The sequence below is a fragment of the Odontesthes bonariensis genome, chromosome 8 (genome assembly GCF_027942865.1).
Source record: "Odontesthes bonariensis isolate fOdoBon6 chromosome 8, fOdoBon6.hap1, whole genome shotgun sequence".
NCBI classification, from domain to species: domain Eukaryota; kingdom Metazoa; phylum Chordata; class Actinopteri; order Atheriniformes; family Atherinopsidae; genus Odontesthes; species Odontesthes bonariensis.
The window spans coordinates 26,713,535-26,726,763 of NC_134513.1; the positions used below are offsets into that span (position 1 = coordinate 26,713,535).

General features: G+C 42.6%; 1 protein-coding gene across 4 annotated transcripts in view; it reads left to right on the forward strand.

The window, feature by feature from the left end:
• LOC142385517 (NLR family CARD domain-containing protein 3-like) overlaps positions 1-13,229 on the forward strand; it is a 369,716-nt gene that overhangs the window by 341,274 nt on the left and 15,213 nt on the right. For 3 of the 4 annotated variants that reach the window (XM_075472132.1, XM_075472128.1, XM_075472129.1), the window contains one exon: positions 3,103-3,276. In XM_075472132.1, coding sequence (XP_075328247.1) covers positions 3,103-3,276 — 174 coding nt within the window. Of the gene's footprint in view, positions 1-1,100; positions 2,881-3,102; positions 3,277-13,229 lie in introns of all 4 variants that reach the window. The other variant, XM_075472130.1, reaches the window with a different exon arrangement.

Consider the following 13,229-nt stretch of genomic DNA (forward strand, 5'->3'; position numbering starts at 1 on the left):
TTCCCATCTATGTTGCAATGCACCGCTGCACTGACAGTGATTCTGTGGGTGCAGGAGGGATCATCGCCAATAATTCACCCGCACAACCAGCTTGTCCTCCATTTTTGCTTTGACGTGGACTTTTCCTGCACAGCGACAAACCATCATTACACAACGCAAGCTGTTGAAATGAATGGGTTACAGAGTGAAGCGGTGGGATTGTCTCATGAGGTCAGAGAGGGCCATTAGTAGGGGAGCAGTGTCATTTTTACAGACTTGAACCAACACCAGTTCAGTTCCACATTAGTTTGTGTAGTAGCTGCATCGGTGTGGCATGATAGATACAGTGGAGTCCATCTTTAACCTCGGCAGAAGTGGGAGAAAGATGTGTTTGGGAGACGCTCTTCAGTGGCATTTTCTGAGGGTGTACCTCTTGGTTTATGTTGGGAAATGTCTGGAGTAGCCTGTTTTCTGAGGGCCTTGAACAGGGTTATGGTTGCTAATGTTTTTGTAGCAAAGAATCTGTGATTTCAAGATGCGTTTGGATGTGTGTTTCAGAAGGAAGCTCCACCTGTGCAGCAGCAGGTGAATGTAGGCTTTGCAGTAAAGTTTGGTGTCGAGGATCTTCTGCAGTTGCTCAAAATTGTTTGATGTATTTATTTTTTTCACTTGGAGTGTTTTTAGTGGGATTATCTTCTTGTTTTTCTTGGTTTGTGTTGTTCTTATGGTTGTTATGGTTGGTAGTTTGTGGAAAAGTTTTTCTGAGGAAAGGCCTTGAGTTGCTTCCCTTACTGAGAGCTTTGAGTTGGGTGTGTGATTCACAACTCCAAATGTTTTACACCAAACTGTTACAAGTTGTTTTGTTATAGGGTTTGCAGACATGTGATGCTCCCCATCTACACTGAGTGTTAGAATGAATTGATAGGGACAAAAACATCGAAATTATTTGTGTCTTTCATTTGCAATAATAGCTTATATTCATGACTGTAACTAAGATAAGTGTCTCATCAGAGATTGAGGGAAATTTAGCTTTAAAGGCACGTGATTTCAGACTTTATTTTCTTTATATTTACGCTCCATACGCTGCCCAGTAACAGGAAATCTTTCGTTTTGTCATTCAGAGCTTCTTCACATGTGTCAACCCAAACTCAAGTCTGCTCTGAAGAAGAAGTTCCAGTGTGTGTTTGAGGGGATTCCTAAAGCAGGAAAGCCAACCCTTCTGAATCAGATCTACACAGAGCTCTACATCACAGAGGGAGGGACCGGAGAGGTCAATGATGAACATGAGGTCAGACAGATTCAAGCAGCATCCAGGAAAGCTGGCAGAGCAGAAACATCCATCAGACATGAAGATATCTTTAAAGTCCCACCTGGAAGAAAAGAACCAATCAGAACAGTGATGACAAAGGGAGTGGCTGGCATTGGGAAAACAGTCTTAACACAGAAGTTCACTCTGGACTGGGCTGAAGGCAAAGCCAACCAGGACATCCAGTTCATGTTTCCATTCACTTTCAGAGAGCTGAATGTGTTGAAAGAGAGAAAGTTCAGCTTGGTGGAACTTGTTCATCACTTCTTTAATGAAGTTAAAAAAGCAGGAATCTGCAGCTTTGAAGAGTTCCAGGTTGTGTTCATCTTTGACGGTCTGGATGAGTGTCGACCTCCTCTGGACTTCCACAGCAAGGAGCCCCTGACTGATGCTACAGAGCCCACCTCAGTGGATGTGCTGCTGACAAACCTCATCAGGGGGAACCTGCTTCCCTCTGCTCGCCTCTGGATAACCACACGACCTGCAGCAGCCAATCAGATCCCTCCTGACTGTGTTGGCATGGTGACAGAGGTCAGAGGATTCACTGACCCACAGAAGGAGGAGTACTTCAGGAAGAGATTCACAGATGAGAAGCTAGCAACCAAAATAATCTCCCACATGAAGACATCCCAAAGCCTCCACATCATGTGCCACATCCCAGTCTTCTGCTGGATCACTGCTACAGTTCTGGAGGATCTGTTGGAAACCAGAGAGGGAGCAGAGCTGCCCAGCACCCTGACTAAGATGTACATCCGCTTCCTGGTGGTTCAGGCCAAAGTGAAGAAGCTCAAGTATGATGGAGGAGCTGTGACAGATCCACCCTGGAGTCCAGAGAGCAGGAAGATGATTGAGTCTCTGGGAAAACTGGCTTTTAAGCAGCTGCAGAAAGGAAACCTGATCTTCTATGAATCAGACCTGACAGAGTGTGGCATCGATATCTCAGCAGCCTCAGTGTACTCAGGACTGTTCACACAGATCTTTAGAGAGGAGGAAGGGGTGTTCTGCTTCATCCATCTGAGTGTTCAGGAGTTTCTGGCTGCTCTTCATGTCCATCTGACCTTCATCAACTCTGGAGTCAACCTGCTGAAGCAGCAAACAATCCCCCGGTGGCCTAAATGGTTCAATAAACAAGGTCTAAAACATCTCCATCAGAGTGCTGTGAACAAGGCCTTAGAGAGTCCAAATGGACACCTGGACCTGTTCCTCCGCTTCCTCCTGGGTCTTTCCCTGCAGACCAATCAGAGGCTCCTACGAGGCCTGCTGACACAGACAGGAAGTAGCTCACAGACCAATCAGGAAACAGTTTATTACATCAAGGAGAAGATCAGTGAGAATCTGTCTGCAGAGAGAAGCATCAATCTGTTCCACTGTCTGAATGAACTGAATGATCGTTCTCTGGTGGAGGAGATCCAACAGGCCCTGAGTTCAGGACGTCTCTCCACAGATAATCTGTCTCCTGCTCAGTGGTCAGCTCTGGGCTTCATCTTACTGTCATCAGGAAAAGATCTGGATGTGTTTGACCTGAAGAAATACTCTGCTTCAGAGGAGGCTCTTCTGAGGCTGCTGCCAGTGGTCAAAGCCTCCAACAAAGCTCTGTACGTACAAACATAGATATATTTCTTTTTAAATACATTCTTTACTTATTAACAGAGAAAAAAACTCTATTTAGCTTATTTTATTTTATGTTTTTACTTTATTTCCATGGACATATAAACAGAAACAAATAGGGAAACAGAATACTTCCACTAATCAAATTCGAATGTAGTTTAATTGATTAATGGATCAAGTTATTTCCTTCCATCTCATTTCCTCCTCAGCCTGAGTGGCTGTAACCTCTCAGAGAGAAGCTGTGCAGCTCTGTCCTCAGTTCTCAGCTCCCAGTCCTCCAGCCTGACAGAACTGGACCTGAGTGACAACAACCTGCAGGATTCAGGAGTGAAGCAGCTTTCTGCTGGACTGAAGAGTCCAAACTGCAGACTGGAAAAACTCAGGTAAGGATTCATGACCTTTTCAGCTGAGAGCTGTGTAGCGTTACCGGGGCAATTATATATATCAAATATAAGGATTTATAAGACGTTCTCACTGTCTTAATATCCTTAAACCTCGAAATTAGGGCACCACCTCGCTGATGTTTAAACTTGCTTTAAGTTACAGTCCAGGGAGGACGACTGTTAAAATCTTACGATCCTGGTATGTTAAATTAATAATCAATTTATGATCAATTAATATTCAGTCTCATATCTCGCTACTTTCGTGAAGTTCTCGTTTGGTTGGACAGACATTACGTAAAGAAAGCATATGACACAATCTGTGATTATAACATATATATATAGATATATGAACTATTTATTACAATGATATGACCAAAGACATGTGAACCTTAAACAAACAGGAGATGCATGGAATATGGGTGATTATATAAAACACTTAGTGAATATAAAATAAAATATGGGGATGGAGAGTTACTGGATTTATTCAAATAGTTTGGGTTGGCTGACTATTTGAAGCTAAATACTGACATTTCGGGTTAATTTATCATTCTGTGAAAGCCTCGAGACATCCATCAAACCCACTTTAAGGTGAAAACGGGTCGGTCTTACTGTGCTGAAGTTCTGTTTAGTCGGTTAGGAACACGGCAGCGGCCACGCGGGGTCCGAGGGGATTTCTCTTCCGCTCTCTGGGCCTTCCTGGCTGTGGTGGCTGACTTTAGTTGCTTCTTTTCACCGGGAGACGGGAACGATGGTGTCGAGGGCTTTACTGTGGGATGATCAAATCCATCGTTGTGTCAGAGTTGGTCCGTTGCTGCTTTCTCTGATGAGGTGAACTTAAGTTCACAGAAGATTAATAAAAGGTTGCTTGGCGTTGGCTTCTTGGTAGAAAAAGGTGATGATGGCGTGAAACAGCGGAGGTTAAGACGTGCGACGTAGAAGGACGTGGATGGCGAGGGACAAACAAAAACACGTAAAACGTGCATCTTCAGAGTATTTCAATCTGTTTCTTTGTTCGGGTCTTCCTCGTCTTTCTTTGGGTCCTTCTTTGGTCATGGAGGGCTTCATCCTCTCCTCTTTCTTTGGGTCCTGCTCCGTCCTTCTCCTTCCTCCCTTCCGTCGTCTTCTCCACGGCTCATACTCTCATCTTTCCGTGCTCTTCAAATCTCTCTGAGCAACTGTGATCTGCGTCAATTCTCCATTGTTCAATCTTCTCTTTTCTTCCTTCTGAAACTCTGTGTTGGAACACTGAGGCTGCTTCTGGAAAACAACCAGAGGCAAGAAACGAGAGCGCCGCCTGAAGCGGGCCAGCAAAACGAGAGAGGCAAGAAGGCAAGAGAGAGTGTTTTTCGCGGGTTCCGGGTTTTGACTCTCGGAGGCGGGGCTTACACTACTTTTTCAGCCAATGATATGCTTGTGTGCATGTCTGTGTAAGGTGATCTGTGCTATATCTGGATTTCTGGATGAGAAAAAGAACTCTGTGTTTCTCCATTACTCCCATCTCATAGAACATTTGTCTCTGTGATTCTGAAAACACCACATCTTGTTAAGATATGCAGATTAAAGATATAACATAGACTTGCAATATAAAGACATCAAAATAACACACATGATAAAGACAATTATGACTTCAAAATTCAGAACACTGCAGACCACTAGGGGGCAATGTGGTTCCATCGGCGAGTTGGGCATTTTCAACCAAGTTTGTTTCTTCGTCAATATTTAAGCCAGAATCGTACAAATTGTCTCTATATGCGTCTTGTGATCAAGCTGGAAACCTGAAAGAAATTGTACACGGTTATCAAACACATTTAATATAGTTTTAAGATTCGACTAAAAGTGAGCCTTAGTGAAGTCTTCTCAGTTCGTATGTAGCCATCTGGTCTCTTTCTCTGGTGGGAGAGGGTGTTAAAATGTCAATTCGATTCATGGTGAAGATAAGATAGTGAGGTCTCCCTTTTCCAAGAGTGAGTTCTTTGTTGTTAGAGTCTATCCCAATTTTTATTGGAAGCGTCTGTTGCGAGTTCGACTCCCCAAAAACTCTTAAGAGGGTAGAAGATCAACGTAAATTAGGCAGTTTCTGTCTCTTTTTCCTTTGTGGAAAGAAAATGAAGATCTGGTTTATATCCACATACGTAAACATCCCCCACAGGAATGTTGGTTTTGTCAAAGTTTGAAAACTCTTAATCCACACGGCACTGTGACTGCTACATTCCCCCATTCGAATCGGATCTGAACTCGTGGCTGATCCGAATCGCAGGTGAAGAAGTCCAGTGGGTCCGAGCCTGGTGGTTGCTAGGACTCTCAAGAGGGTTATGGTGGGTGTCTCGAGACAGGCTAATACAATTCTGACACAACAATGGCTATAGAACTACAATGGCTATAAACGTAATTTGGTTAAGCTTACTTAACCTACGTAGTAAATGTCTAATAGCTAAAGATAATGTTCATAAGCAAAGGTTTCTAAGCCTATATAATTTCAAATGGAAAATCCTAGTAAAAAGCATGCAGATTTCTTTTGGAAAGAAAATCAATGTTAGGGGAGAATTTTACTCATTGTTAAGAGTCATGATCTAGGATGTGGTATTTCTTAATAGTTAGGAAATGAGCACGTTTACTACCTGAGTGTGAGCATATTCGCAGGACTTATACGAACAGTAATGTGTAACATATTTGTCGCGGCGGCGGTCCTGGACAGGGCTTCACTGTACAGCAGTAACGAGTGATATTCTAACTAAAGGATCCATGGTGAAAGCTGTTGTCAGTATTTCACTGCTAATTTTGCTTTTAATTCAGTTATAGGCCAGATTTCCCCCATTTGTAGATGTCACATGGGTGAAATAAGGTAAGTTGAGTGTGTCACCAGATGATGATAGACTTGAACATTGAAGTTTTGAACACTGAGGTGTCCTGGATTCAATCTTGAGGCATCATGATACTACGGAGTAGTTTTATCGTGATTAGGTAAGTGATATTTTGAGGGTAAGCTTCTTTGCTTCCTTTAAGAATTAGCTATGGTTAAAGGTTTGATATTTGGGGTTACTAGGATGTTTGTTGGAGTGTATGGTCCTACCTCCAGGAACAGGCTAGCATTTCTAAGTCTCTGTTAGCACGGTTGGCCATTGCAGGGTTCTGAAGTTTTTTCTTTTCTTTTAGCAGTAGACTTTTCAGGCTATCAATATCATCTTGACTGATGGCACTTATTTCACTAGACCATTGCTGAGATTTGATGTGGTCCTTGTGGATGACTCTGCTCATCTCAGTTGTTTTCTGATCTGGTGATGGTTGTGACCATGCAGTGTGTGATGGTTTATAGCGAGACCGAAGTCTATAATTGCAGTTGCGGTTTCGAGCAGACTGCTGGTCATGTCGATTTTGAAAAGACATGTCTTTTTGCGGGTTTGAATGGACACTGTGGTTTTCACTGTGGCAGTGAGTTGGTTCATGGCTGGGCCATGAAAATTTGGAATAGTTGTGTTTGGAGCCTTTCTTAGGCCGTTGAGAATGTGGCCAGTGGGGGACCTCTGCTGGAGGTCTGCCACTTTGTCCCACTTCTAACTCTGGGGACCAAGAACCAGGGTTCTGGGTCTGTGTGGTGATGGGTTCTGGCTGTTTAGCTTGTCTATGTTTTTGGAAACCTAGACTGGCCCATTCACGTAGCTGCTGAATGGTAGCAGTGTGAGGGTTAGCTATAACTCCTAAGTGATAGCTGGTAGTCGGATGGAGGTTTTGAAGGAAAAGAGTTTTGAAACTCATGTCTTCCTCCATTCCTACCTTGTTGTTGAAACCAAAATAAGCTTTGAGGAGGCGGTAATAATACTGCTGAGGCAGCTCATTCCGTCCCTGTTTAACCATCATGGCAGCGGTTAAGCCAGATGGGGTCAGCTCGTCTGAAAACTCGCGTTCGAGTGTTTGGCAGAGGAGTGTATAGTCGTTCCGGATGTAATCGGGTTGACGTTCAATGAATCTACTGACTTCGCGGCTAGATGTAACCTTAATCAAGTAGAATTTGTTGTTAACTGATGCGTTTGGAAACCTTCGCAGGAAGAAATCAATGTCGTCCAAATATGCTCGGGTGTCATGTGGCGTCCCAAGAGTCGGTTCGAATCTGGGCACATGGCGAGCAATTTTGTCAAGCTCTTCGTCAGAAGGAGCTTGTGGAACTTGGGGTCCTAGAGTAGGAAATGATTGATCCGGTTTGCCTGGATCATAAACGATCTTTTCAGATCTGAAAGAATTTGTTGTCGTTGAAGACGGGGGTGAAACAATTGAGCTCTTGTAGGCTGTTTTCACTTCAGGAAAAGGGTTCCCTCTGTCTTCCTGGGGGAAACCATGTGTTTCCTGTTCATGTCCAGTCTCCAAAGACTGACGTAGGTCTATCTCAACACCTTCTGGTTTATCTGATAGGTGTTCCTGCTGTGGATGAGCGGCGGTTTGCTCATCCTTAGCTTTGCTTAACTGTTCTGTTAACAGCTGCATTTGTTCCTTCTCAACATTAAGATGCTTGTCATCAGTTGGCACTTTGACTGTTAAATCCTGCATTTTCTGCAGAACCACGTGTAGAGATTGCTGGGACTGTTTTTGTGCTTGGTCCACCTTCTTCAGTTGGACTTGGGTTGAAATCAACTCTTGTTGGCAGTTTTGAAGTAGCTGTTCAAGCTTTTTGTTGTTTTCATTGAGTTGAATAATTTGTTGGTTTGAGTTCTCAACCTGTGTTGTTAACTCTGTTACTTGGGCATTAGCTTGGCTGGATGCCCTCTCAGTGGCTTTAAGTTGGTGTTGGAGGAATTTGGTTTCCTCCTGAAACTGTGGCTTTTTCTGTGACCGAGTTTTAAGTTTGTCAGCGGCTTGTTCCATCACTTGGTGTGCATGTTTAACGAACCCCACGGCTAGACTACTTAACATTTTGGTCAGAGATTCTTCTTTGGGCTTTTTAGCTTTTGTCTCAGCCGATGGCTTTAAACTGATTTGCTCTGTTTCAGGTGTTTTAATGCATCTTTTCTTTAAGGCATAACCCAGTATCAACTGTTTTGTTAAGTCCATCATCTTGGTTTTTCACTTGTCTCAGAAAGGGTTCTTTCTGAAAATAAGTTTGAGTTTGGAACTAGGGAAAATAGTTGGGTTAATGTGAAGGTAGTTGGGAATAAGGATTGTTCTCCTGAAATTAATTTCTTCCTTTTGAATTTGTTTACTTGAGAAACAAATAAGGAAGGATGTTAAAATAAACACGACTGTGTTATTTTACTCAAAAATGGAAGAAATGCATTTAATTTGGAAGCTTATCATTAACCGTTATGGTAAAAAGAGGGAAAACATTAATGCTAACACAAAAGGGAACATACAAGCTCTTGGCTGTTGTTTTCTTTAAGCCTTAGTGTCTTATAATCAGTTCCTGTTAAGGTAATCTGATTTGGTGAAAGACACAAATTTTGGATAAATTAGCTTCAATTAATGTTTCCAAATAACAAAGTTGGTATTGTTTATGTCAAACAATTAATTCAAATGCATTAAAGAATATTCAAATAAAGCTGGTATTCGTTAGTACCAAGCAAAATGATCACCTTTCTTTGTGATCCTATTTACTGCTGTGATCCGAAGCGGCTCACGTCACAAGCTTCAAGTGGGCGGGTTTGAGAGAAGGGAGGAAGGAGTTGACGTCACTGGTGACGATTTCTAGCACCGCCCACCAATAGTCCTTCAAGGATTCAGTGAATTCGCCTCATTTTCCCTGGGGATTGAGAGGTCAAACGTCTCTCACAGACAGTGCACAAGCGATGTTCCAGTTTGCTCACAAACTTTTAAACACAGATTTGCAACATTCACAATGTTTGAGACACGGCGTTCTCAGTTCAGAATTCTTCTAAAAGTCACCAACTTTGATAATAACAACACATAGAGTCACCAACTCAATTTTTCTGCAGTAAAATTGGTCTGTCCACTACTGCCGTATATTATTTTAGTTAGGGCTTGTAAGCATTTTAAAAACAAACACAGCCTCAGTTTTTTCTTTCAACTGGGTTCAACAGACACGGCGTTCCGGTCGTTTATTTAATAATACAAAAACAATTGACTGTTTAAGTCATTCATGCGATCACGTTTTGTGACCGTGTGTATTTTATTTATTTAGTTTATTCATTTATTTTATCAGGAGCGACGGCTCTGACTCATTCAGTTAAGCTCAGCAGCTTTAACTTTCAATAAGTAATCTGTATTACTTTATTTTAGGCGTCACAACGCTCCGTTAAACAACGTTTAAACTCGCTCCCCCACTTCATGGGGTTTCAATACAGCACCTTGATGCTTTTTTATAGGTCCGGCTGCAAGATTACAGCGGATCAAAACTCCTGTGTTTGAGGAGGCTCTGAGTTGACTAAATTCACCGGGACTCGCGGCTGAATTTGTGATACTCATAAAAATCAAAACAACCGTGTTGGAAACTCGCAACTACGGCCAGGCCTTTAAATTCAGCGTTCTTGCGCTGTGCATGCAATCTTTATTCTGGGACGAGACAGCGACAGCGGGACAGCTGGCTGCTCTTCTGCGGTGTGCAATTAATATTGCGCGCCCACGGATTTGGAGAGTTATCATGCGTCCACGATTACTCTGATAAAGTGCTTTTAGTCATTCTAAGTTTATAAAGACAGACACAGCCACTGCTTGCATTGCTCACACACAGATAATGAACCAGCCAATATCATGTTTATGCTTTCCTTCACGTAAGTCAGTCTACCGTAAAACGCCTCACACGGGGCACCAAAAATATGTAGCGTTACCGGGTATTTATATACCTATTAAATATAAGGATTTATAAGACGTTCTCACTGTCTTAATATCCTTAAACCTCGAAATTAGGGCACCACCTCGCTGATGTTTAAACTTGCTTTAAGTTACAGTCCAGGGAGGACGACTGTTAAAATCTTACGATCCTGGTATGTTAAATTAATAATCAATTTATGATCAATTAATATTCAGTCTCATATCTCGCTACTTTCGTGAAGTTCTCGTTTGGTTGGACAGACATTACGTAAAGAAAGCATATGACACAATCTGTGATTATAACATATATATAGATATATGAACTATTTATTACAATGATATGACCAAAGACATGTGAACCTTAAACAAACAGGAGATGCATGGAATATGGGTGATTATATAAAACACTTAGTGAATATAAAATAAAATATGGGGATGGAGAGTTACTGGATTTATTCAAATAGTTTGGGTTGGCTGACTATTTGAAGCTAAATACTGACATTTCGGGTTAATTTATCATTCTGTGAAAGCCTCGAGACATCCATCAAACCCACTTTAAGGTGAAAACGGGTCGGTCTTACTGTGCTGAAGTTCTGTTTAGTCGGTTAGGAACACGGCAGCGGCCACGCGGGGTCCGAGGGGATTTCTCTTCCGCTCTCTGGGCCTTCCTGGCTGTGGTGGCTGACTTTAGTTGCTTCTTTTCACCGGGAGACGGGAACGATGGTGTCGAGGGCTTTACTGTGGGATGATCAAATCCATCGTTGTGTCAGAGTTGGTCCGTTGCTGCTTTCTCTGATGAGGTGAACTTAAGTTCACAGAAGATTAATAAAAGGTTGCTTGGCGTTGGCTTCTTGGTAGAAAAAGGTGATGATGGCGTGAAACAGTGGAGGTTAAGACGTGCGACGTAGAAGGACGTGGATGGCGAGGGACGAACAAAAACACGTAAAACGTGCATCTTCAGAGTATTTCAATCTGTTTCTTTGTTCGGGTCTTCCTCGTCTTTCTTTGGGTCCTTCTTTGGTCATGGAGGGCTTCATCCTCTCCTCTTTCTTTGGGTCCTGCTCCGTCCTTCTCCTTCCTCCCTTCCGTCGTCTTCTCCACGGCTCATACTCTCATCTTTCCGTGCTCTTCAAATCTCTCTGAGCAACTGTGATCTGCGTCAATTCTCCATTGTTCAATCTTCTCTTTTCTTCCTTCTGAAACTCTGTGTTGGAACACTGAGGCTGCTTCTGGAAAACAACCAGAGGCAAGAAACGAGAGCGCCGCCTGAAGCGGGCCAGCAAAACGAGAGAGGCAAGAAGGCAAGAGAGAGTGTTTTTCGCGGGTTCCGGGTTTTGACTCTCGGAGGCAGGGCTTACACTACTTTTTCAGCCAATGATATGCTTGTGTGCATGTCTGTGTAAGGTGATCTGTGCTATATCTGGATTTCTGGATGAGAAAAAGAACTCTGTGTTTCTCCATTACTCCCATCTCATAGAACATTTGTCTCTGTGATTCTGAAAACACCACATCTTGTTAAGATATGCAGATTAAAGATATAACATAGACTTGCAATATAAAGACATCAAAATAACACACATGATAAAGACAATTATGACTTCAAAATTCAGAACACTGCAGACCACTAGGGGGCAATGTGGTTCCATCGGCGAGTTGGGCATTTTCAACCAAGTTTGTTTCTTCGTCAATATTTAAGCCAGAATCGTACAAATTGTCTCTATATGCGTCTTGTGATCAAGCTGGAAACCTGAAAGAAATTGTACACGGTTATCAAACACATTTAATATAGTTTTAAGATTCGACTAAAAGTGAGCCTTAGTGAAGTCTTCTCAGTTCGTATGTAGCCATCTGGTCTCTTTCTCTGGTGGGAGAGGGTGTTAAAATGTCAATTCGATTCATGGTGAAGATAAGATAGTGAGGTCTCCCTTTTCCAAGAGTGAGTTCTTTGTTGTTAGAGTCTATCCCAATTTTTATTGGAAGCGTCTGTTGCGAGTTCGACTCCCCAAAAACTCTTAAGAGGGTAGAAGATCAACGTAAATTAGGCAGTTTCTGTCTCTTTTTCCTTTGTGGAAAGAAAATGAAGATCTGGTTTATATCCACATACGTAAACATCCCCCACAGGAATGTTGGTTTTGTCAAAGTTTGAAAACTCTTAATCCACACGGCACTGTGACTGCTACAGCTGATATAATTCTGGCTTAAATGGATTAAAAACAGCTTCCAGGTACCTTGATCAATGAAACAGGTTGATCTGTTCTGCCTTTTGATTATCTGGCTTAAATAACTCTGATAGAGTTTAAAGAAATATCAAAGTGCTCTTTTACTCCTTTGCATTCCTGTAGATTTGTCCTGAAACACAGATCCATCACATACCCAAAGTAAACTACTTTACAGAAATATGAGCTGTTTTTTCCTCTAAATGTGAGCATCAAACCTCCTTTAAATGTGGACACACTGCACTGGAACACAGTGATGATATCTGTATGGTTATTGGGTTTGAGGTGAACCTGACCCTTTGTGAAGGCGACTGTGAATTAGACAGATGTGCAGCCTCTGGTTTGCTGCCATTTAACGGGCAACAAAGCCACATAATCCTTTAGTGCAGGGGTCTCCAACACGTCGCTCGCGAGCTACCAGTAGCTCGCCGCCCCTTTCCAAGTAGCTCGCCAAAGGGCCAATGAATCATACATTCATTTGAAAACTTAATTGGTCTCTCGGCAAATCTTGATTCTCACATCACCACTGACCAGCGACCGCAAATTGAATTTGCTCCCGGGCGCAGTTTAGTCACTTGTGGTCATGTTGCGAGGCTGAAAATCGAAACTTAATCAGGCCAATCAAATCGTGAGGAGCGGGGTCGGAGGCCGGGCTACCTAGTGACGACAGAGGTGCTACATTTCAGTGTGTAGTTCCAGAGAGTTTTTTTTTTTTTTTTTTTTTCCAGTGAGGTATACAATGGCTGCGCCCAGCGAACAGTCTTTCGAGTTGGCTTTGGCAGCAACTCTAGAAGATTTAAATATAAATTTTTCTTTGCGAGACGAACAGATAACTGCACTTAAGTTTTTCTTGAAAAAAAAGGACGTTTTCGGAGTTTTGCTCACCGGGTACGGTAAAAGTTTAATTTACCAGCTTGCTCTGTTGGTGGGACGACGCTCTGATTGGTTGTTTCGCCATCCTATTGCGTGGCGTTGAGTGCAGAG